The following is a 25,728-nucleotide window of genomic DNA, read 5'->3' on the forward strand; positions in this document are numbered from 1 at the left end:
GGGAAGGAGGGCACAGCTGTGGCCCGGCTCCAGCCAGCGGCCGCCCAGCGGCTGAGGGCCCCACTCCGGGGGTCCGCCTGGCAGCTCCCACGGCACGCTTACTTGATTCCGGGTGCATCCAACAGGTTGGTCAGGCCTGTCCAGTTGATCTGCAGATGCTGCAGGGGCAGAGGGAGGCTGTTGGACTGGAAGAAGCCAGAAGCCCAAGCACCTGGCACCCACCAGCATGGAGAACGCAGCCGGCTGCGGGAGGCACCTCCACAGGGGTCAGGCAGGCGAGGGCACCTCTCAGTCTTACTCGGGCCTCGACTTGGGACGCCCGGGGCTGTCGGGCCTGCCGCCTCCCCGCCAGGACCACAGAGGAGTGGAGCAGTGCACAGGCCACAGGCCAGCCTGGACTGGGAGGCCTGAGTTACACACTCCTCTCCACGTGCGACCCTCCATGCGACCTCAGCAAGCCGCTCTTGCGAGCTGTTTCCTGCTCTTGGGGAGAGCAGTCGAGCACCTCGGGCTGCCTCGGGTGACAGGACACGAGGAGTGTGGAGTACCCAGGCCTGCGCTGGTTTAGGCAGTACCATCCTTGGACTCAAACTAGCCCCTGGGGCCCAGCAGGCGAGCGCTTACAGGGAAACACAGGCCCGCGGCTCTCCCTGGGACTTACCGGCTTTTGAAGGAAGAACACGGTCACGGCTCCCACGAAGGGCTTGTCCACCAGGAGGGGCTCCAGGATAACCCGCAGCGTGCCCTGCAACTGGACGGGCACAGAGGACGCATCCAGGACCTCAGCCTCCCTCCTCCCAGCACCTGCTGCGCTCCGAGGCCACTGCTGTCTTGCTCATGCCCCTGCCGCCCCCAAATGTCAGGGCCACCTGCTGTTGCCACAGGGACCACACTCGGGGGACAGAAACCTACACATGGCTGCCACCCCCCCCCCCCCCCCCGCTGGCTACCAGGGGCTGTGGGCTAGCCGCCACTGCCGTCCACTGGTGCGCCGGCCTGAGGGGCCTGCCTCAGGCCAGCCCAGGCAGCAGGGCCCCAGCACCCGTACTCCTCCTCTACCACAGGATATTTCCCCCTCCTCTATCCACCTCGTTCCTAAGCCCGGATTCTGCATCACTCCGGAAACAGAACCTCGCCCTTCCCTGGGCAGCTCATGTCTCCCTGGGGGGGCCTTTAACAAACAGAGCCACGTGTGGGGCCACCAGGCCAAGCAGAAGGTTGGGAAAGCGCAGTCACCACTTTCTGGCCGTGTGACCTCGGGCCTGGAGTCCCTCGATGATTATCAGCCTGTGTGTAGGGTCCTCACCTTTCCTGCAGCCTGCTCCAGTGCCTCCCCCTGCCCAGCCTCCCACCCCAGGGGCAAGAAGTGGGGGCGATGCCACCAGGCTCCACGCACCTGAATGCCGTTCACGCCAGCCTGGATCTTCTGCAGCTCCACACTGATCTCACAGTCCCCAATGTAGCTGAAAGTGGGGAGGGAGAAGGAAGGCCGGGAGGAAGGGCAGATCCACCGCTCAGAGAGATCAGGACACTTGCCCAGGGCCACACAGCACAAGCTCAAGCAGCTAGCCACCAAGCCTGAGCCCTGCATCACCTGGCTATGGTCCCCCCAAAAACCTCAGCCTCTCTCAGCTCTGCACCAACACTGACCTAGGCCCAGCCCTGGCAGGCAGCCCCCAGGTCCCTGTACTCAAGTGCCCCATACACACCCTCTGCCCACAAGGCCAGTGACTCTGGGCGCCACTTTGCCCCACAACACCCCACAGCTCTGAAGGAGGGGCTCCGCCACTGCTGTGCACGAGCCCGGTCTCTCGCACCCTGGCTCCTGCTTAGCTCTCTTCCCCAAGGACACAGGAACCTGGGTCCAGCTGGCAGCTCTTACCAAGTGATGGGCACAGGAAGCCCAGAATGGGTGCCTTTGGGGGTAAAGATCCTAAGACCCTGTCAAAGGACTGAAGGAGAAGACTAAGGGAGAGAGAGAGGACAGCCTTCACATATCTGCAGGACGGGCAGAGGAGCTGGACGTCACAGAAATACTGGTCCCCCCAGAAGGGGGGGAACCTAGGGACCCCAGGGGCTGCCTGAGCTGGCTGAGAAGCTAAGTGGGTACCAGATGACCCTGGCGGATCTGGTGGCAGAGCCTTGGAGCCAGGAGTGCCCAATAGCCATCATCATCCCAACACGTCCCATATGTTCCCAGAGTTGACTCCTATCTACCCAATATGCTCTCAGTGCCAGCCTCTGGGCAAAGGACAGGAAATGAGACACTGGAGAGGAATGCAACATTCTGGAACTTTCAGAGTTGATCCTTGGTCCCTTTTTTTTTTAAAGATTTGAGAGAGTGAGCATGAGCAAGTGCAAGGTGGGGAAAGGCGGAAGGAGAGAATCTTCAAGCTGAGTCCCCACTGAGGATAGAGCCGGACCCCACCACCTAGGAGATCATAACCTGAGCCAAAACAGAGCCAGACATTCAACCAACTGAGCCACCCAGTCACCCCTGATCCTTGGCCCTTTAAAGCACAATTAAAACCTCACCACCTCCAGGAAGACTTCCTGGATTGAATGTCCCTTCTCTCAGAGTCAAGCCTGCTACAAATATCATTCAACAGAGGTACCTTTGCCTAACCCACTGAACTAGTCACTCATGTGTCTTTGCATCCTTGTTTTCCTGAGGTGCAGAGTCCAGTTCTTGCACGGATCTCTCTCAGCCTGCGCTCAGAGCCCCCTGGGCCTTACCAAAAGTCCCCACATCTTCTTGTCATACTTGCTCCTTCTTTCTACATCCTCTTTAAGGTAGCTGGTCCGAGCCTCCAGGTGACTAGCCCTGACCTCCAAGAAAACTCTGCTGCCTGGGCCTTGGTACCCAGAGCCTGCCTGGTGCCTAGACTTATGGGAGAAGCAAGGCCTGGGCTCAGGGGTCAAACAGCAGCGGCTTCCCTGGGACCATCCATTCTCCTGATACTCTTCCCTGCCCAAGCAGGGGCCCTGGGCTCCAGCCCAGGAGAGTGGGGTGTGCATGTGTGCTGTGAGGTGCTTTCCCACCCCAAACTGGGATGTAACTACGCTGCTCCATCTTCGACCTGGCTGTTCGCACAGTGTTCCCCGCACCCTGCACCTGGCCCGCACAGGCAAGAGGACTCACCAGATCTGCAGGTCCAGGACCACGCGTCTCCGGTTGTGCTGGTTCGTGTGTGCCTTGACCCCGCTGACCCGGGGGCACTGGAAGAGATGCCAGAAGGCTAGCTCAGCAGGGATCTCGCAGCAAGGGACAGCTGCTGGCCCCCTGCCCAGCTCTGGGCTTTTCCACAACTAACATGACCACTGCACTCCTGGGATGAGGCACGAACAGAGAAATTCACGCTGTGTCCCGTCTGTCCTCGGACCTACGATACCTCCCCCGCAGAATGTGCTCCCTTCCTTCTCTCTCTCTCCTACCACAGGTATTTACAGAGCACCTGCTCTGTGCCGGCACTGGACTGGGGACAAGGTAAGGAGCAGGACAGGCTGAGCCTGCGCTCGTGGTTAGAAGCCCCGCAGAGGAGACGGTGGGGGGGGGGGGCATGATGAGGTTCAGTCCCTGCTGTCACATGGGGATGGGGGACTTCAGGAGCACCTCTCTTGGGGTAGACCGAGATTAGCGAAGGCTTTTAGAGGTGGTGGCATTTAAATAGTTCTGGCATATGAATAGGAGTTGGCCCCCGAAGGGCAAGAGAAGAAGGCAGGGTCCCTAGCTCAGGGATCTGACCCTAGAAATTGAAGTGCCCCACACCAGCGCCATTCTCCCCCAGCTTCTGGGGTCGAGGGCTGAGCTCCTAAGTAATCTCCCCCCACCCCACTCCTCTCTTTGCCTCCTGTTAGGAGGCTAGTGGGCACTGGAGTGGGCTCTGGTTATTATTTATCAAGAATAAAAGAGAAGGATCATTTGATTTTGAGTTATATGCATGCTGAAGTAATTAGGGGTGAAGTTCACTGATGTCTGCAATCTAGTTTGAAATACATTTAAAAAGAAAAGATGAGAAGGAAAAATAGATGTGTGGCTATGTGCTAACGCAAATACAGCAAAAGGACAGCGGTTATGGAATCCAGAGGTCCGCTGCGTGATGCTCTCACATTTTCTGTATGTTTGAGATTTTTCACGATGAAATGTTGGAGAAATATATTCAATCAACCGTACTAGAGAAGATTTCATTAGCTTTCTATTCTCTCCTTAGGAATTGACATTTACAAATGCATTGTCACAAGGAAAGCTTATTAAAGAGTACAGAGGCAAAAATGTGGGAAAAAAGTATTACAGGGGACATCTTGAGCAGGTAATTAAAATCATCGCAGAGGTTTTCTAGAGTTTGTGATATGTGTGATACGTCAGCTTTTTTAAGTGTTTAATTTGCTGCAGTTTATTTTCCCATTCCCATATTTAATATTCATTTTCGACCTGATTTTACATTTTAAATTTTATGTTCTTTTTCTTTAAGAGGGTCCCCCACATCAGGGTGCATGGCACCTGGCTCCACGCTGGTCTCCAGGGCCTTGATGGTAAAGAGCCAGAAAAGCCAGCAGAAGCCTGGGAGGAGAGTGGGGTGCTGTAAGGGACCTCCCGCAGCCTGGAGTCAGGCCGGGCCTGCTTCTGCTGTGGCAAGGGATGGCTTCCTGGCGGCACCACATCCCCCAGGCATCGGGCTCTGCTCTGAGCACAGCAGTCTGCCGGCTTCGTAGCTCTTAGCCTGCTGAAGCCTTCAAATGCCAGCTCAGACATCACCCACTCCCGGCACCCTTCCCGGACAACCGCAGCCCCCGCACCCCTCCACACCTGAGCTCCCGCATTCCTCCACCGCCGTGAGTACACTGCCGTGTGGTGGCCCACCAGTTTGTGCGTCTGTCTCCATAACAGGACAGTGACCTTCCCAATGGCAGGGGCACAGTCACACCCACTTCTGTCTATGGTGCCCCGCACACAGCCATGCTCCGTACGTCTACACGAATGATGCAGGGACTGAACAAAAGAACTAAAAGATGCTGGGACAAACCAGTCCTGGCTGAGTTGGAGAGGCACAAACCAGAATCTCCAGGGGCCAGGCACGCTCGCTGCACTCCCCCCCCCCCCAGGCGGCTCGAGGGGCAGGCTGGCCGGCGCTCTGACACCTGCCTGTCCCTCAGCAGACCAGGTGCCAATGCATCTGGTTGGCCAAGGGATGGACATCACAGCACTTCTCTGCCTGTGGGATGCAGTTCTTTACAAGTACACCTTATGCCCAACGTGGGGCTCAAACTCACAACCCCCGAGATCGAGAGTCACACGCTCTATCGACTGAGCCAAACGACAAAAAGAAGACTCACGTCAATGGGGCACTGTGGGACAGCAGAAGTGACGCAAGAGGGTCGAGTAGGAAGATGTCAAGAATAGGGCCGTGGTGCGGGGCATGTCAAACGCAAACCTCCTCTATCCTGGATCACCTATTAAAGTCCCAGAACTAGCACAGGGCTCGTAACGCTCATTGACAGAACTGGTGGAGAACTGTCCCCTGCTCTGCGGCGCGGTCTCCCCCACGAAGGTGTGCTGCTCCTCGCTGATGCCTTAGCAAGCACAACTTGGACATCTTTGCATCTGGCTGGCTTCCACCGCATGGCACGTTTTCAAAACTGGGCTGAAGAAAAGTGGACTCGTTTCCCACCTTTCCTTTTTGTTCTCTCTGAGCCAGGCTTCCTCTGAACCTGCAGAGATGGCGGTGCTGGGATTCAGGGGTGCGGGGTCTCCACTGAGGCGGAGAGGCTGGCCCCCCAGCCAGGTCCCCTGAGATATCCTCAGTCAGGCGAGTGACGTGAGGCAGGGTCTGGGACAGAGAGAAGACTGCACAGCAGATACAGGCTGCCCCTCCTGAGACATCACCCACCTTCTGTCCAAAGTAGAGCTTGGTGAAGGTGAAGGTCCGCAGGCGGATGCTCTTCTCCCGGATCTTGGGCTCGAGTTTCTCCCGGAACTTGTTTTCCATGATCATGCCCAGGTAGGGCCAGGTCTGAGAGATGATCTGTGGCGAGAGGAGACTTGGGGGTCAGGTCTGTTTCCCCCACCCAAGACCCAGGGCTGCCCAGGACAGCCTGACCCAGGGCTGGGGGTCCCGTGGCCCTTACACTGCAGCACCCACAGGCCTGCGTGCCCACCCATCTACCCACCTCTCCGTCCATCTGTCCATCAAACATCGCATAACTACAGCAGTGGTTCTCGCACTTGTCCAGGCAGTGGGACCCCAAGATTTGGTGCTGCTTTGCAGAGCACCGTGAAATAGTCGCTAAACTTAGTATTATGAAACTTTTGGTTCTGTGCTAAAACAGAAGCCATCAGAGTCAACACTGTGGTGTAATCAAGAAGTAGCAGGTGCCAGAGGCTTAAGGCAAGGAAATCACAGGAGACAAAGTTAGATTGTTTCCTGTGGATTTAATTTTTTCTAGCAATCAGAAAAGGCTGCCTTTGGCTGCACCAGAATCACTGACGGCCCTGGTCTGGGAAGCAAGCCCCAGGGGCCTGGGGAGGGGGAGGACGCCAGAGTGGGGTACGCAGCAGCGGCCCCGTGTTCTGTCTCGGCCAAAGGCTGCTCCCGGGCGTGGGTCATAGTTTACAGATGCACCTTGCGTTCCGGACCCATCATCAGAGGAGCCCGAGGCAGTGAGGCTTCAGGGCTCTAGCCCCATCTCTCTCAGGGGCCCGCTAGGGGCTGGCTCTGTCTCCCTGACTCGCTGCTCTGTGGTCTGCCGTGTGCGTCTTGAGCACGAAGCTCTTCTGGACACACGTGGTGCCCCAGTGTGTGGTCTGTCCATGCAGTCGTTTCCCCACCCATGCCCTGACCTGAGGGCAGGAGCCTCATCCCACCAGTCACACGTCCCCAGCACCTTGTGTGGGACAGTGTGTGTCAGTGCAAGAAAGCAGGACGGAACACACGAGGGCACCCCTGAACTAGTGGACGCACAGGCAGGAAGAACCAGGTCAGTCCCAGGAGCCCTGGGCCCTGCATGAATCCACAGAACTCCGCTCACGCCTCGAAAAGGAACAGTCCACTTCCTCCAACTTCTACCTGCAGGCTGGGAACAGTTTTTATCCACATGGCAATGGCATTTCTGGTAACACGAGACCTTCGACCTTGGCTCAAAAACCATCGGAAGTCCTTTTTTATACCTAAACTTAAGTCATTCCTGCTATGGGCTGTTCTGACCGGAGCAGAGGCAAGGTCTGTATTAGAAAGTCCTGAATCAGGATACTGGAGGGGGTGGGAAGAAACTTGAGTCTCTATGTCTAGGAGACAGGTTTGGGCTGATCAGGCAGGGGCCAGACACTGTTTCCTCATCTGTAAGAAATGGCCAGACCTGGAGTCACAGAGCTGGGCCCTCCCTGAGGCTTCTGGCAGCAGGGCCCCCGGAGCTCCCCCCAGGATCTAACCGCAGTCATTCCGATGACGCCAGCGCTCCTGACCGCCCGGGCACTGCGCTGCTTTCATTACCTCATGAATCCTCACCACCTCACGAGGCAGAGCCCATAATTATTCCCACGGCACAGACGAGGGAGCCGCTGGGAGAGGTTAGGCAGCCTGGCCCACGGTTGCCGAGTCAGCGTGGGCAGATCTGGGCTGGCGACTGGGTGAAGGGCCGTGGCTGGGGTGGGATTCTGCCCTCCTCTCCCTCGGGAGCCCTGATCTTGGCCTCCTGCGGGGCTGCATTTTTCTCTATACTTCTATTTCTCACATTTCTGCTCTGGCCGTGCATTAATTTCACACTAAAAAAAGGTGTTTGTTTTTTAAAGAAAGTCATTGGCAATGAGAAGAACCCTGAGGGTGGGAAGGGGGAGTGGGCAAGGTCACTGCCAGCAGGCCTTTATCCACGGCCGCCTCGCCCCCATCCAGTGTGGGGTCACTCAGCCCAGGCCCACCAACAGGACGAGGCCCAGGAGGCCAGCCCCGCCAGGCCTACCTCCGCCTTACCTTGTTGGCCCACTCAACCCGCTCCACATCCGGGAAGTGGATCTAGGGAACAGAAGCAGCGAGGGTAAGTTAGACTCAGCACCTGCTCACCCCTGGACACCCAGCCGTGCGCCCCGTGGTTCCCGCTCCCACCCCACGCGCACCTCTGCTCTTCCTCCCCGCCCCCACTCAGCGCCTGCTGGGCACCAGCCAGGAGACTCAGCCCGCCCTGCCCCGTGGCACACTGTCCGGTGGGACAGGCGGCAAGCAACCAGACCGCACCAACGTGTGCCTGGAGGCTCGCATGCAGGCGGTTCTGGGCAGACTGCGCCCCCCCCCCCCCCCCACCGCAGCCCTCAGGCTGGAAGGGCGGGGCTGGAGCCCCCTCGTTTGCTTACGCAAATAAGCCCCGCCTTCGTGGTGGAAACGCCGAACCCCCACCCGGCTAGCCTAGGGTACCACCCCTTTGCTCCTTGCCACTTCCATCCTCCTTATTCTTTTAATGACACAAGTAATCATGGCCTCTGGAGAAAATTAGAAACTATGGGTGAGCAAAAGGAAAGACATTTTATCAGAGAATGCAGACAATCATCCTTAACAGGTGGACGCATTTCCTCCCAGCCTCTTGCAGAAACAATAGATGGAGTTTTCACAGAAACTGAGGTCAGTGTTTGGTAGTCCGTTTTCCACTTAGCAACCGGTAGGATTGTGTTGATTCCTAAGGTAACGATGCCAGTGTGAAAGGCTGAAAAGGGGATTATGCTGTTTTCATAGGCAACTGGGGAATGGGAGCGCCCCTCCCCAGCAGGCCAGATTCTGTAGTGGAACGGGGGAGCTTCCTTCAGGTCACAGCCCCCAGCCACGGTCTGCCTCGTGAGTCCTGCCACATCCCTGGGTTGGGGGGGGGGGTATCCCCAGGAGAAGTGACAATCCTGATTCGGAGGGTTCTTAACCCCTTCCCTGCCAGTCTCAGTCTCTGCCAGTGTCTGCTGAGCTTCTCATAGACCCCCAGCCCAGCCCCCAAGGTCTTCAGGGACAAAGGGGTAAGACTGTACTGGTGTCTGACACAAAACATGATCAGTAAAATATTAGCAATGGCCATCTGTGTCGCCAAGTCCTCAGAGCAAAAGGCCAACTTAGGATCAGATTCACGGTGGGCGTAGGACCTTCCGAGGTCAGGGAAGGACATGTGTCCACGCAGTTCACACACTTAGTGCACACCAGGCCTTGGGCTAGCTCTGGGGGTGTCCTGAAAGCCCCTATGTACACCCTAGCCTAGAACGCTATGCCCAGGAGTATAGAGTAATTTAATTCTTTTAGGAGCAGCTTTTTCTTTTTTTTTTTTTCTTTTTTAAAGATTTGGCAGGGAGAGAGGCAGAGGGAAAGGAAGAGAGAATCCCAAGCCTGCTGAGCACTGAACCCAATGCAGGGCTCAATCTCATGACCCTGACATCATGACCTGAGCCAAAATCAAGAGTCCATAGCTTAACTGACTGAGCCACCCAGGCGCCCCTTAGGAGCAGTTTTTAACAGCCTTGAGAAGTCAGAGAAGCCCCGTGCTTCAGGGACTCCTGAACATGAAGCCCTTCTCCCAGCTTCAGTTTCCCCAGTTCCGGAAAGTGATCTATACTAACTTGAAGAAGCATCTAATATTCCCAGGTGCTAAAGGAAAATCACTGCCTGGTTCCCGGAGGGGGAGCTGGCCCAGTCTGTAGGAACAGAAGGGAATGATGGGAAAGGAATCTTGGGGGAGGTGGGCAGGACCTACGGCCAGCCCTTCTGGTAGAGCTGGGGAGAGGAAGCCTAGTCACCATACATTCCCTGCTGCTGCCCTGGGTCAGGTCCCAGGCTGGTACCCAGGCAAATGGAGGGTGAGACCCTTTCGTTGCTCCTGATCACACCGCCCAGCACTAAAGCAACAACTCCTCCATGGGGGCCTGACACCAACATCCCCATTCCTCTTCGACTGTTCCATTCATCACCGTCTTTGACTTCACTTCTTCCAGGCAGCCTTTCCTGATCTCTCAAGTCAGACATAGGTGTCCCTATTAGGTGCCTGCTGGTTCTGCACGGCAGCATTTAATACACCGCATTCGAGCTGCTGGATCTTACTGCCTGCCTCCTTACTAGACTGCAAGCTGAGTGGGCTGACTCAGACTTGTTCCCTATTAGTGCCTGTCCCTGGCATATGAATATCTTAATAAATATTTGTGGAATGAATGAATGCATAAATGAATGCAAGCTTCTTGCCTTCAAACAGCTCCTAGGCTGGTAAAGGAAGCAGGCAATTAACAGACCATTCCAGTACAGGGTCAGTACCAAGGTGTGGGCGGTGGGACCCTCACAAGGGAGAAAGGTGGGTTACAGCTGGGCTTTCACTGGCACGTTTGCTCCTCTTCTGCCCAAGCCCGCTGGCCCGAGCCCTCCCTCACCTCCTTCCATCCTGACCACGGCACTCCCGTCCTGCCCCACGGCACACCTGATGTGTATACCCCCTTCCACCTCCTACCCTTGCCTCTCCAAGGGAGGAACCCAGGGAAGGTTCTGCACCTCTGGGAGCTGAGTTCTCATCTCCTGCACCCTGGAAAAGTGATCCAGCTTCGCAGGTCCAACCCCAGCCACACTTGGGAGCCAGTCAGACAAAGATTCCTGAGCTGCCTTTCACACCTACTGAATCAGAGTGTTTCCAGGTGGGGCCTTGCAATTTATTTTTAATAAGCTCCTGGCATGATTCTAGAGTTCCGGCAGGGTTGGTTGTGAGGTATCAATGACCAGCCCGCCCCTTGCATTAGAGTGGCCCACATTCACCCTTCACCGTGTGGACAGCAGTGAAGTGCCCAGGACCTGCACTGTCTTCACCCTCTCTTGGCCAGCCACACTTGCGTTTGAGGCTCCTTGCTAAGAGATTCCTCTAGAGAACAAGTCTGAATGCCCTGAGGAAAGCAGCAATTCAGGCCAAGAAAATAAGGAACCATCAAGTCACCCTGTTCTGCCTTATGCACCCTGCTGGCTCTCCTCTGCCGAAATCTCAGCCCCTGCCATGACTCCCCAGTGAGCCAAATCAAGAGCCAGGCCACCTTCCCTGTGACTGTCCCAGAGTAAGTCCTGGACCAGGGAATGACATCAGAGAGACAGACACTTAGGGAACGACTACTCAGCCCTAATGCTCCCTCAGTTTGATGGAGAGAAAGGAGTCATTTTTTTCCCATTATAATTGGCCTTTAGAAAAAAATCTTTCCCTACTCCAAATTCTCAGTTTTCCATGTTTTTATCTATTGGCTTTATATTTTAGCTTTGCACTTAGGTCTTTAATCTGTCTGAAATTTTTTATAGCCGGTAAGATAGGCATATACTTTCATTTCTCTAGACTCCCACTAGGGCAATTTTGTAATATCACGTACCCCCCCCACCAAAAGTCCATCTTTCCTCCTGACTTGTGAAGCAACTTTCCTCATATGTCAGCTTCTCATGTGTAGTCTGTTGTGTTCCTGGACTTGGCGTTGAACTCTACGGTCTGATTGCCTGTCTCCTGCCACTACCACACTGTTCTAATCACTGAGGCTTTGCAGCATGACCCGGGGCAGGTGATTCCTCTCTATTTGCTTTTCTTTTTCAAACCAATTAAGCTCATAGTGGGTATTTATGCTTCCATATGAATTTTAGAATCTTGTCCATCTTCTCCCCAAAAATCCTCCCGGGATTTCAATTGTTATATTTTTGAATTTATACATTTGTGGGAGAATGGATAGCTTTACAATACTAAGTTTTGCATCCATGAACAGAGTATTTCCCTTCATTAATTCACATTTGGTTGCTTCACATGTAAGATCATAAACCTTTTCCTATAAAAATCCCATACTTTTTTTTGTTAGATTACTTTGTGGGTTTTACAGTTATTAAAAATGGTATTTCATTTTCTGGGCAACTTTGTTGAAATTTGTTGTTGGTTCTAATTGTTCATTAATTCTCATAGGTTATTTATATATACTTATAATCTCCAATAACTTTTTTCTTATCCTTATCCTTCTTGTTTCTGCTAAGTTTGTCTGCATTGGCCAAGCCCTCTGGTACCACACCAGGCAGTGGTGGTGACAGCGAGCAGATCTTGTTCCTGACATCAAATGGAAGATTTTCTCATGAAGCATGATTTTCACTGTAGATTTTTAGAGGACAGCCTCTATCAGATTGAGGAAGTTCTTTTCAATAGCTGAATTTCCAAGGGCTTTCATTATAAGTGGGTACTGAACTATATTCAACACTTTTTCAAATCTATTGAGATAATGTTCTTTTTCCCTTTTGTCCATTAAGGTGGCCAACTTAACTGATTTCTTTAGAAAACAAGACCATTTCTAGTTCTTGGGATAAGCCCCATTTGAAGCAGTAAATTTAGCTAGCCTGATATCTCATTTAGGTTTTATACACTCAAGCTTCAAAGTGATACCTACAATTTTTGTTCTTGTACAATCCATATCTAGTTTTGGTATAAAGATTTTACAATAAGTTGTACCACTAGTGGGACAGCTTTTCCATATCCTATTTTCTGAAACAACCTGTAAATAATGGGAATTATCTGATCAGTGAGGTTTAATGTCTCTTACCTATAAAGCCATGTTAGCCTGAGGCTTTTTGGGGTGGGAAATTACCTTTTCTCTCTTCAGTGGTTTATGGTGTATTCAAGGTCTACTTATCTCTTATTGTGGTGATTTGGGCATTGATATTTTTCTAGAAATATATCTAGTTCATCTAGGTTTTCAAATATATTGATATGTATTTGTTTATAATATTTTATTTTTAATCTGCTTTATCTGTAGTTATTTCTCCCTTTTTCATTCCAGATTTTATTTTCATCTTTTTCCATTTATTAATAGATCGAGCTTGACAAAGATTTTGCCCATTGTACTAATCTATTCAGATAACTAGCTTTAGTTAATAATTTTCTTTCCCCTTTATATTAAAATTTTTGTTCATCTTCACCCTTATATGTATTATTTCTTCCCCTATTTCTTTGATCTAAATCTGTTGCTCTTTTACATTCTAGAGTTGAAGAATTTATTTTCAGTTTTTGGTTTATGAGAAATTCACATTTATAAATTCCCCTCTGATGTTTGGCATTGTATTTTCATCATTATTCAGCTCCCTGTCTTTTCATAATTTCCATTATGACTACCTTTTGAACAATGATTTTTTTAATAGTAATATTTTTAAGTATTTAGACATGTGAGATTTCTAAGGCTGTTGTTTCCTGATTCCATTTCTTCATGGTCTGCACAGTCTGTGGGATGGCAGTCCACTGGAATAGATTGATAATTCCTTTGTGGCCTAGCACATGATGAATTTCTGTGACTGTTCCATATATGATCAAGTTGTTAATCATGTCCTTTCCAAAAAAAAAAATCATGCCCTTTGAACATTCTTTATCCTTGTTTCCTCTACTTGTTTTACCACTTTCAGAGAGGAACGCGTAAGAATTTCCAAGCCCAGCTGTTGATTTATCTACTTCTCTGTGCCGTTCTGTCGGGTTGTTGGTTTACATTTCAAGTTTATTTTACGCAGTATATACATGTCCATGATTGTTATATTACCTTTCTAATTACGGTTCCTTTTATGATACAACATCCTAGGCTTTACGATATATCTGAGTTACATTTTATTTTGTCTGATATGAAAATTGCCATTCTCACTTACTTTTGCTTCATAGTTGTCCAGTTGTATCTTTTTCCACGCTATTTTGACACTTTTTCAGTTCATGTTATCTCGTGTCACTTAAAACTCACTTAACTCACTTAATCCCTTATCGGCCCCATTGTACAGATGAGGAAAGTAACGCCCAGAAACATTGTTCACAGTCGCCAGCTATGGAGCGCCAGAGCGGAGACACAGACCCAGGTCCGTCTCACCACCAAGTCCGTACTTCTCCACCCTGCCCCTTAAGAAAGCCTTACATACTACTGTGTTTTCCTCTTTTACAGAAAGTCTAATTTTGCAGAGGATTGCCTTCATGGGCCCTGAGTCTTCACTGGTAGACCCTGCCTTAGCGTTTACAAAGGACATTCTGCAGATACTTTCATTTCATCCTCCTAATACTCTATCAGGTGCACAGCAAAGCCACAATCACCCTCATTTTACAGATGAGGAGAGGCCCAGAGACCAGTTGGCACCTGCCCAGATCACCCGGGTGACCGCAACTCACATTTCACCTGCATATAATTTTAGCCCAGCCTTCAAACATTTTTCTGCCCGCTTCCTGCACCTAAAGTGTCAGCATGTGAAGTCCCTTAGTGCCAAAGTATTCCTTGTGCATTTAAAATTTCACCTCTGTCAGCCTCGGTTTTCTCATCCACAAGGTGGGTACAATGCTGCCAATTTCACAGAGCCCCTGAGATGAGTAAATGGGACAATGCATTTGAGGTGCTCGGTACGCTCCCTGCTCAGGGTAAATGCTCCAGAAGCGGTGACTGTTGTTGGCAGTTGCATAGACGCCGGGGTGCGGACACTCTGACATGCCTGTCCTCAGGTACATGCCAAGAACAACGTCATCTGGGCTACGCGTCCAGCTCTGTCTGACCCAAAGTCCCGCAAATTCTCTACGGGATCTCCAGGTGCCTTCGGCTAGGCGCTTTGGGAAGCCACAGAGAAAGGAGAAGAGAAAACGAGGAGAGGAGAACACAGTGAAGGTGGCTGAGGCTGAATAAGGACAGCAGGGGAGTGATGTCTTCCTAGCCTCTGATTGGCTGAGGCGTGCGCCCACAGACACGCTGGCCCAATGCCTGTGAGGCGCCCGCGTGAATGTCCAGTGTGGGGAGGACCCCACAGTGAGGCGTGGCAGAGGGACCCAATCAGAGCCTCTGCGCATGTCTTTCCTCACTAGGTAAACGAAGGGAAAGGCCCGCAAAGACTGGAGGCCCACTCTCAAGGCTGAGTCCTAAAGTCGCTGAACTTTTGTTCCAATACCTCACAAGGCTGAGGGTCCCTGAGACCAGCCAGCAGGGAGACACCCACACTTCCTGGCAATGCGAAGGGCCAGACCAAGCAGGGGGTCTCAGCCTTCTGTGTACAAGATCGCCCGCCACCTGGAGAGCTCCTTAAAACGTGGATTCGTGGTAAGGGCCCTCAGAGATTTTGATTCCGGAACCTGAAGACTTTGGGCGGAGGCCCAGAAACTTGTATCTTTAAAGAGCTCCCAGGTCGTTCTGATCGTGGTGGTGGAGGGTATGGGAGAGTGAATGCTCAGGGCTCCCTAGGCTGGAGGACCTGCTCAGGCCTGGAAGAAGGTGACTCCTCTGCCCTCGGGGGCTCCTGACTAGGGCTCCAAAGTCACAGTCTGTCTCCAGCTGTCACTCCTGGGAGAGCACTGCTTTGTCAACAAATTCTTACCAGCAGCTTATGGACCTCGATTCTTTTACAATGGGAGTATCTTTTGTGCCACAAAGAGCAAGGGGAGGCAGGAGCTAGCAGATGAAAAACACCATATCATGAGTCTGCCTGGCTTTGGGCGCTGCCCCTGCCCCTAAAATGTGAGCCACTCCCACCCCCTAGCTGCTTTCTATAGCCAGGCTGTAGGAGTCAGGAGTGCTCCCAGGGGCCCCCGACGAGCAGGGTCTTGTCCTGACCCCCTCTCTGCAGCCTCAGGTTTCTCCTGATTGAGGGAAGTGGGGCTGTGATGCCTCCACTGCCCAGGCCTACAATCAGGAGATGAGGAATCTACTCTCAACGGAGACCCACTCAGAGCTCTAGCACCATCCATTCCCCATGATGGTGCTAGAACACCACCCTGACTGATGTATTATAGGTATGAGCCCTTCCCCAAAGCAGGCCTGGAAAATCCCAAAGTTGCCCGGGTCCATGGTCAAGTCACCAGGACCCTGGATGCCTGCCCTTCCCCCTGCAGTGCCCCTCAGAGAAGCTTAAAAAGATGGGGGCCTCGGCCGTCCCCTGAGGCTTCCCTAATGCTAACTCATGTCTTCTGCTGTTAGCGTGCTTCGGCCAAAGCCTCCCAGGCAGAGTGGGCTCATATTTTCATGACAGCATTTTTAGGCAGTGGAGGTAATGAGAGCTCAGAGGAGAAAGACAGACTGTAAAGCAAAGTCAAGTCCAAATCAGAATTCCAGGCTCGCAGAGGCCACCACAACGTCGCCGCGCAATGCTTCATCTCTAGGTGGTCATGGGCTTTATTTCTTAAACCCTTCAGGAAAAATGATCCCACAGCAGTGAGGAAACGGAGCCAGAGTGGTGGCCACAGCCATTAGCGCCGGAGCCCAGGTGGGACCCACAGCTGGGCTGGGGGTCCCCCCTGGGCAGCAACTCCAGCCACCAGACCCTCTCAGGGGGACTGGACGGCTACTTAAAGGGCCTGCCTGTCGCCAGGCCAACCCGGCTCACTCCCTGCCACAGGGCCAGTAGCGCCTCCCATGGGAGCAACCTTGAACACACACACAGAGGTACAGGGAAGCTGTGTGTGTCTCTTTGTACCCCAAAGATCTGACACACGCAGCCTCAGAACTACACAGCCACAGCATCACGCATCCACCCAAGGACACGCCCTCATTGCTGGGAAAAGTCTCCCGGTTCTTCTCTGCTGGTGGGCGTTCTTACACCCCCACGGACCCAACCTGCTGCTGCCAACTCCCTCCCACGCTCAAAGGGGAGAGGAGCCCCCTCATTCTGGGTGTCCCACCGGGATGTCCTATAGAGGGAGGCCCCGTGGGGCTTCAGGCCGGCTCCAGTCTTTCGAGACAGGCCTGGGCCCCGTGGTGCCTCTTCGGTGGTTCCTCCTCTACTGGAAAACGTTCCTCATGTCATACATTTTCTTCCTGATGAAGCACAGCCTTTGACCCATTTTCTCTCTGTCCTTGAGAGGCAAACATTTAACCATAAAAACTGCTTCTAAATCTGCCCACCATTCTGCTTAAAATTACCCAGCCAAAAGTGCTTTAAAGGAAAATATTATTTTGCCAACTTGAAATTCCCTCTAATGCTGTTCTAAAATCCACAGGCTCTCGAACAAGGCACCCAGCCTGCAGACCGGCCCACGTCAACTGCACCCAGGAGGAGGAGGACACGGAGCAGATGAAACTGCAAAGGCAGTCCCTGGTGACAGAATACCGGGGCCAGGAGCCTGTCCCCCTTTCCTGAGGAATAAGGGCTTGGAGCGCAGAGGGGCTGCCCTGAGCCGTCCACGGGGGCGTTTTGTTCAAGGAGCCCTGAATGTAATGGTGAGTCACCAGAGAGGTCAGTCAGACGGTTAGGTTTGGGAACCCCCAAAGGTTAAAAAACGTATCTTTCTGCTTATCACACTAGTATAGGCATACCTCAGAGATCCCGCAGGTTCTAGACCATTGTGATGAAGTATTACAATAAAACGAGTCCAGTGAATTTCTCAGGTTCCCCTACAAAAGCTACGTTTACGCTATACTGTCGTCTGTTAAGTGTGCAATGGCATTATGTTAACAAATGTACATACCTTGATTTGTAAATACTTTCTGGCTAAAAAATGCTAACCATCCCCTGAGCTTTCAGAGAGTCATACTAATCACAGATGAACAAATATGGTAATGATGAAAAAGTGTGAAATACTACAAGGGTTACCCAAATGTGACACGGGGACATGAAGCGAGCGAATGTTGTTGGGAAAATGTGCTGACAGACTTGCTCAATGCAGGGTTGCCACGAACCTTCAATTTGTAAAAAACGCAATTACCTGCAAAGTATAATAAAATGACATGTGCCTTAAAAGACCAAAAAATATAATCCTCGATGCTGATGAGGCCACAGTGAAGTGGGAATGAAAATCTCTAAGGTGTTCCTAAGTTTTTTTTTTTTTTTTTAAGATTTTATTTATTTGAGAGGAGAACAAACATGAGCATGAGCACAAGCAGGGGGAGGGGCAGAGGGGGAAGCAGACTCCCTGCTGAGCAGGGAGCTGGATTTTTGGGATTCGATCCCAGGACCCCGAGGTCATGACCTGAGGCAAAGGCAGGCGCTTAACCGACTGAGCCACCCAGGCGCCCCAGGTGTTCCTAGGCTTCGACATGAGTTTAACATGTAGGAATCCATGGTAAGGAACTTGAGAAACTCAGACTGAGATTCCTACAGCGCTCACTGTAGCGCCCGTGGGACAGACTTTTCCTGAGAGCCTACTATGTCCTGGGCACCGAGCGAGGAACTGAGGACACAGACATGAGCAGGAAACACAGCTTTGCCCTAGAAGAGCATTCAGCCTGGAGGAAAAGTCAGACAGGAAAATCGGCAGGTGCAAGTCCAGAAAGGAAGTGGGGTGACACAGGCTCCAGGTGTTGTGGGGGCCCTAGGAGCAGGGTCTGTGAGTGGGGGGGCCTGAGCTTGGACTTGAAGGAAAGGTCAAGGATGCCAGGCTGGCAGGTCAGAGGGAGAAAATCCAGACAGATCTAGGCAACCCCGCCCGCCTCAGCTAGCCACATGAGGACAAGCTGGGAAGTAACAGAAAATCAATGCTAGCGAAATGGTTCAGCAGCACAGGATACATTCATAGTAAGGATATCATAATCCTTACACATGTTTTTTGGAGAATGTTGGTAATATAATGTTAAGAAGAGAAAAAATAGGAAAAGAAAGGGCACAAGTTTTCATACAAAAGAAGGACACACAAATTAAACGGTGTATTTCTGGGTGGAGCGACTGTAAACACTTGTTCTAATTCTTTTAGGTCATTTCCAAATATTCTACAATCAGAATACTTCCACTTTTATAACCAGAAAAACCAGATTTTAAACCAATTTACAACTGACAACTTAAAAAAGTAAACACAACAAGGGCAAAAGAATGGAGTGGGTGCCTCCGGGGTTTTGAAACATCCCGTGTCCCTGAGAAGTCCCCTGGCAATTTACTCTGAGCACCTGGAGGACTCCTGGCGCCCTTCGAGGGGGCTTCTTGGGAAGGAGGGGCCACCCCGCGCTCCAGCCCTGACTCCCCACGTGGCCTCAGGGAGTAAACTCTCAGACCCTTGGCTTGAAAGGCAGGGTAAAGAGAATGGGGCTTTCCCCTTTACTAGTTCCACTGGGCAGAAGACATTTTCACTCTTCACCATTTGCAGTAAAGGAGGAGAAAGAGAGAAAGCACTTTCCTCAAGCACCTGCGAGCACATCGGGGCTGTAAGCTCTAGGTTTCCCTAAATTAAAAACCCCTGGAACTCACCCAGAAGGAGTAACTCTGAATGGAGGGGTAGGAGGGTCAGGCAGGGGCAGGGAAGCCTAGGTCCCGGTCCCCTGCTCCTCTGTGTAGCTGGGTTGTGGCCTTCAGGGGACAGCTCACAGCCCCCAGCAGTCTCCCCAGAGTGACTGGGGACATTCCCACTGAAGTGCCAGCTCAACCTGCTGTCAAGACCGGGCTAGGAGGCCAGTGGAAGCTGGTGATCAGCTCTCCACACTTCCTGCCCGCTGGACAGGGACCACGACAGAAGAGCAGGACAACGGCTGCCGCCTGCCTTAGCCCTAAGCCTTATCCACCACATGGCCTCCCCATTGCTGAGGTCTTCAGGTCCTTGGCTTAGAGAAGAGGTTGCTGTGCACACTTCGGTTGCAGAAAAGTTCAGCCCCTTGCAACTAAAGCGATGGGCAGTCTCACGTGAGCTTGCCTGTCACAACTGCTGTCCCAGAATCTGCTCACCCCAGAATGCGATTACGAGCTCACGTGACCAAACCCGCCCAGAGTCCCCACCCCCTACCACAGCCAGCCACTCTGAAGTGTCGCTTCGTGGGCCCCTTCCAGCCTGGATTAGCCCCGCTCCCCAGGCTTTCTCAGAGCCTTGCACAGCCACCTCGTAGGACCCATCACACTGTGTCAGGAACGTCTGAGTGTCCATCGGGACCAGGGGTTCCTTGCGGGCGGGGACCACGTGTCAGTCGTATCATCGGCCAGCCTGCAGGACTGTGCCTCACACACTGCAAGCCCTCCAGAGATGTTTGCTGACTGAGTGTAGGAATGAATACGCGGATGCCTAAGATCTCTGCGTTGGGCCTGGAGGGGCGGACGCCCACATTCTGTTCCTCTTCTTGCCCAATCCTGGCCCAAGACATGATAAGTCCATGAAGCATCACTGAGACGTGGGGCAGAGACCCAAGGGGCATGACTAAAACACGCCGTGCCTCTTCCTTCCTGAGGGCAAGCCTGACTCCCGGCCATACGCATGACCTCACAGGGCTGCAGGGACCTCACAAGTAAGAAGTCCCCTCACTCCAAGCAGATGTTTAAGACAGGTCCCACAGCACGGGCTCTAAGAATTGAGCTAATTTGAGTGGCCAGCCCAGCTCAGAGCTGTCATTGCATTTACTTCCTCTAATTAACAAAAGTGTCAGTACAGGACAGACCGTGAGCGCCCAGGCCCTGGCGAACTGCAGCTCCACCCATGGAAGGAATGTCAGACTCAGCCCCAGGAAAGCAAAGCCCTCAACCCTGGTCCTCCGCCTGGCCTGAATGCTGGCAGGATGGCTTGGAGGGGACCATCCCGGGGACACTGCTGGGGACTTTGCGTGAACAGCTCGCTTCTCCCTGGTGCTTGCCTAGCTGATGTCCCCCAGGTGCACGCATTTAGCTGATGGGCAGGCAAGCAACGCCGCTGAACAGGGTCCTGCAGGCCCGCGGCGCTACAGAAGAGCCAGCTGGGGACGGATTCGTGACGGCAGACTCCAACAGCTAGGGGAACTCCACAGAGCATCTCCTAAAGCCTCGCCATTTTCAGAGGGGACTCAGGGACCCAGGGAACATAGGGGACCTTCTCAACACCCCCCACCATGAAGGAGCATCAGACTCCAAGTCCAAACCTGCCACCACATCTTGTCAGCACCCCCCCCCATCCCAGCAGATACACAGGGTTAATTGTCCCCAACAAAGCTGCCAAGTGATTGCTATCAGCGGGCAGGAGAGCAAGCCCGGCAAGAGTTGGGACCACAGACAGACGTGTTTTCTGGTGAGACACTTGGTGATGAGTGTCATTTTGGGGAAAGCGTTAGGAGTCCTGGGAGACCGAGCACCTAGAGACAGCCTCCCCCCGCCCCAGTGCCTCCTCTCCACAGGCAGCTCTGCAGACATGGTGCGCCGCCACCGCCTGCAGAACTGGCCTTCCGAGGCCTGTGGCCAGATGAGATGGCGGAGCTGGGGTTTCTCCAGCTATGCCGTCCCCAGCCCCCAGCCCTGGCAGGGTGGGCTAATGGAAGCAGCTTTCCATTCCTTGAAAAATAGATCTAAAAACTGTGTTCAAGATCTCTATAGAAATCTATCACAAACCATTCACACAGACACAACGTTCGCACATGAGCAGCTGCTCCTCGGTTCAGAGCACGAGCAGTGGAGGCAGCATGGCCCACTCTCTCCAAGTGGCCGGGCCACGTTCACACCACAAGAGAATCCAGGGCTTCTTTACGTGCGGCCCCTTTTAAAGCAGAGGAATCCTTTCTTCCAGCTAGCTCTTCCATGGAAGGGAACCAGAGGAGGGGCAGGGCTGTGTGAAGTTTGACCAGAAACAACCGCCTTTCACAGGTGGGGACACTGAGGCTTGGCAAGGGAAAGGACTCTCTAAGATCACCTGGGGTCAGCGGCTTGGAGCAACGTGTTGAGAAGGAGTCTTGGCTTCCTTGAGGGCTAGCCATGACCACCATGGCCTGGCAGGGGAGGCTCGCTCCAGCTCAGCCTGGCCTGGGCCTCCGCCCCCTCGCGGGGGCTTGGTACAAAGTAGAACAAGATGTCCTGTCCAAGCAGCCTGCGGGCTGGACTCCCCATGCCCCCCTCAGTGGGTGCTGCCGTGCAGGGGACGACGACTTGCAGAGCTGTGCCTGAGTGTGGTAGCCAAGACCCTCAACTCTTCTTCAACCCCTACCCCTCCCTGCCAACCATGGGATTACGATCTGCTATTTTGTAAAAATATTTCTTGAGACCAAAGGAGGTCATAAGTCACCGACCCCACTTCCGTGCAAGGAAATCAGTTCTCAAAACAGGGAAGAAGGCATGCGGAAAGGCCCATGTATAGGGATAAAGACAGCCATGCTCTAAAATCGTGGGCAAGGGTCACGCTGCCCGCACCACACCCAGAGCCATGGCTCCGTATGTGTCCCTCGGAAGACAGGGACAAGACTGGAGAATATTCAACCAATTACCTTCCAGGTTTTCTACATCAGCCCCAGGCTTGGCAACTTCCACAAGGCAGGGCGAAAAGCTCACACCTGCATCTAGTTACTCACTCTACACAGGTGTTCCCACTACCAACCTCTCCAGACCTGCTTCTTATTCTGGATGCCCAGCTCTCCAGATCAGAAAACACCCTGGAAGATTCCTGGATCCCTCCCGCACACTAATCTAGAGACCACCAAGCCCCCAGAGTCCCACTCTTGCACGTCTCTCGTCCCCCTCCTCCGACCCCACTACCACCATCTTGGCTTAAATAAATTTCTCATCTGGTCTCTCTTCTCCAGCTTCACTCCTCCCCCCATGCTGCTTTTTTACAGGTCTTTCCAAAGCCTTCCACAGGCTCCTTGTGGCTTTCAGAATCAGGCCCAACCTCCATCGAGCCTGCCTCAGTGTGGCCCCTGTCCATCAGCCCCGACATACTCCTGCCAAACTAAAACAAACCAAACCAAACCACACCACACCACCCCGTGCTCCCTCGTATACTGGCCACGCTGTGCCTCCACGCTGTGCCTCCACGCTGTGCTCGAAAGCCCGCCCCCCCAACTCAGAATGTCCTTTGCAGGACCACTGCCTCAATCCAAAAGGCAGTCCAGGCCTGGCCCACCAACCTGGCCAGCCACGCCAGCCAGGAGAATCTGGAGAACGCAAGCTGAGGCCAGGCCCCTGCCAGGACTCTGCCAAGGGAGAGGGAGGCTGTGGTCTGGGGACAATCTGATATGGAAATCAAGCAGATGTCCTTCACTCCACACTTTGGACCCTTGACTGGACCCGATCTCTGTCTTCCCTGAGACCTCCATGGCAATTACCTATATGCATCTACTTCTTGCCCCAGACTGCCCTCTTCATGGGAGAGACACCATCACATTCCTCTGTGTCTCCCTACGCCCAGCTGGGTCAGGCTTGGGGTATGGTTTATGAAGTGAGGTAGCTTCTTGTGTTGTCTTACCCATCAGGCTGAGCTCCCTCTTGGCTAGTTTCACGTTGCTTCTGGCATTTATGTGCATGGGAACAGGTGGTGGTGGTTGGGGCATGTCAATGCCCCTACAAGATCTGATTCTTGCCTCAATTTCAGAAACATTGCCTTTTGCACACAATTAAGTGTCTAGAGGTGTTCCCTAATCCAAGAAGGGGCAGAAAGGGAGGGCTGTCACTTGGTGAGGCCTCACAAGCCCACCTTAATAGACTGAAGCCACCATGAAGATTGAAGTCCCAACAGAGGTCTGACAGGCATCCAAGACTCCTTCAACAATGAGCAAGGAGTGTAGATAGGTCCAGGCCTGTTCTCTGGATCCAGATCTTTCTGGATCATGAGCCCCCAAAGAATAATCAGGATAACCAAATTTGGGAAACAGGCCCCAAATACTGTTCCCATGGCTGCTATCCTAGGAAAGTTGTCATTGTGCTTTTTTTTTTTTTTTTAATAGTGCAACCTTAGCAGAAGGTTTGGGCCCCCTCACCCTCAATATATGTGAACCAATTTACAAAACTGTACTGTCAATCCATACATTAAATATCAGTGTTATGAAGTGAGCCACATACCCCAAGCTTGTGTGTTGAAATCCTAACCACCACTACCCCAGAAGGTGACTGTTTTTAGAAATAGGGTCTTTAAATAGGTGATTATGTTAAAATGAGGCCATTATGATGGGCCCTAACCCAATCTGACTGATGACCTTATATGAGGGGGAAATTTGGGCACAGACAGGTACAGAAGGAAGACCATATGAAGACATAGTGGAGAGAGCCATCTGCAAACCAAAGAGAAGCCTCAGAAGAAGCAAACTACACTGACACCTCGACCTTGACGAATGTCTGCTGTCCGTGTGTCTGTGGGATTCTGTTAGCGCAACCACAGCAAACTAGTAGAGTAAGGCTTAATTTCTCTCTTGTTTTAAAGATAAACAGGCCTTTCTAATATGTTCTTTCCACACTTCATTTTCTTGGCTACTGTCACAGTGGGGCTGAATTTTAGAATAAAGGCCTCAGGCCAGAGGAAATGAGGGGTCTGGTGGCTTCTGCTCATCTCCCCCTGTGGGCCTGAGTGTATCTGAAGAGACAGAAAAGCACCCAGAAGTATAGTTATGCCACAGATCAAAGCTTGGACCCAACGCCCCTCTTGCCGGTCTTTCCCAAATTCACCCAGGTGAACTGCCTCTTGCCTCAGTCCCACCTGGAAGTTGTGAGGTGGGGCTCAGAACTTGTTTTTGTTAAGTGGGCCAGGTGATTCTCAGGACCAGAAGCATTTGAGAAACCATAGTCCAGGCCATTCCTCACCAGGAGATGCGCCTGTAGTTGTAGTGTGAGGATGTGAAAGGGTCTGGGCACGTCTGAGCATCCCTACCAGGCAGAGGGAGGGAGAGAAGCTGGTGATCCAGCTCCCACCCCATCCTTTCAATCCCATCTCTAGGCCGGCCCCCTCTGTCTGTCCGGACTTCTGCTGAGGCCACTAATCTGCAGTTTCTGTCATTGCTGCATTTGCGGATCAGTTTTGCACCCAGCATTCTTTCTTTGAATCAACAGGCGGGTGGAAAAAATGCCTTCTGCTTCCCTCCCAACTTTGCAAAGTCCCAGACGCCCTTGTTTTGTTTTTCTGGGTGTGGCCCGCCCGTGACTTTTCTCCCAGGCTCTGGGCCCTTAAGTGAAACCCAGGCACACACACCCCGCGCCGCCCCCGCCAACCTCGGACCGGCGGTGGGGCGGAGGGAAGCTGCGGCAGCTAGGGGTCTGTGCTTCGGCCTTGGTGGGGCATCAGGTGTGCGGATCGCGCAGCTGCCGTCCCACCGCTCCCCGGCCGACCGCAGGTTCTTTCCAAACCTCTAACAGCATCCGCCCCGCCTCCGACCTCCGCCCGGCTCGGCCCAGCTCACCCAGGCCGGCAGGTGCTGGTCCCGCAGCTCGCGGCTAATGAACTGGCGTTCGTTGTCTAGGAATTCGAAGGCGGCCGCCAGGCGCCCAAGCTTCCCGCGGCGGTTCCTGCGCCACCACATCCACAGCAGAGCGCCGAGCAGCAGCCAGGTTATGCTGAGCCCCAGGTAGCCGGCTAGGTAGACGGGAGCCAGGTAGAACAGCACTCGAGCCACGAAGGTGTAGAGCTCGGGCAGCAGCTGGCTGGACAGGCGCGTCTCGGGACTGGGTGCGCGCTGGCTTCTCTGGGCACCGGGGGCACCAGGAGCGCCGGGGGCGCAGGGCTCCTCCGCTTGCATCTCGTCGCCGCCGTGTTGCCCCTTCCCAGAGCTTCACCTGAACCCAGGTCCACGAGCCCCGACACCCAGGCACATCGGTCCGCCAAGTGTGAGAACCCTGCCACCGCGCCGCACCTGCCCTGCGGGACTCGCTCGTGCGGTCTGGGCGCTCAGCTCTACGAGCGCTTCGCTCTGGAGCGTCGCGCTCTTCTACCCGCCAGGCCTCTAGCTCCAGACGTCTCCGCCCCCAGGGACGGGCCCAGGGGAGGGGGCGGGGTCAGGCAGTGAGCGGGGCGGCTACGGGGGAGGAACCAGCGGGCGTGGGCGCCCTTCGACCCAACGTCGGGCGCAGGCGTCAGAGGAGGGCGCAGTTGCAACGCCCGGGCAGAGCCCTAGTTGGACTAGGTGCTGCCACAGGCGGTTTATGACTCACCGAGGTTTGTCATGGA

General features: G+C 53.2%; 1 protein-coding gene across 5 annotated transcripts in view; it reads right to left on the reverse strand.

Moving 5' to 3' along the window:
* Positions 1 to 25,528, reverse strand: part of ESYT3 (extended synaptotagmin 3) — a 44,698-nt gene extending 19,170 nt beyond the window's left edge. For 4 of the 5 annotated variants that reach the window (XR_008960639.1, XM_057315977.1, XM_057315978.1 and 1 more), the window contains exons 1-7: positions 24,965 to 25,503; positions 7,965 to 8,006; positions 5,889 to 6,023; positions 3,143 to 3,219; positions 1,397 to 1,463; positions 662 to 751; positions 103 to 158 (exon numbers count right to left, since the gene is read on the reverse strand). Coding sequence is in view for 4 of the 5 variants with exons in the window: in XM_057315977.1 (XP_057171960.1) it covers positions 103 to 158; positions 662 to 751; positions 1,397 to 1,463; positions 3,143 to 3,219; positions 5,889 to 6,023; positions 7,965 to 8,006; positions 24,965 to 25,300 (803 nt within the window). In the remaining variant the exon portion in view is untranslated. Of the gene's footprint in view, positions 1 to 102; positions 159 to 661; positions 752 to 1,396; positions 1,464 to 3,142; positions 3,220 to 5,888; positions 6,024 to 7,964; positions 8,007 to 24,964 lie in introns of all 5 variants that reach the window. The other variant, XM_026497113.4, reaches the window with a different exon arrangement.
* Between the last annotated feature and the right edge of the window lie 200 nt (positions 25,529 to 25,728).

The sequence above is a fragment of the Ursus arctos genome, unplaced genomic scaffold (assembly GCF_023065955.2).
Source record: "Ursus arctos isolate Adak ecotype North America unplaced genomic scaffold, UrsArc2.0 scaffold_20, whole genome shotgun sequence".
NCBI classification, from domain to species: Eukaryota; Metazoa; Chordata; class Mammalia; order Carnivora; family Ursidae; genus Ursus; species Ursus arctos.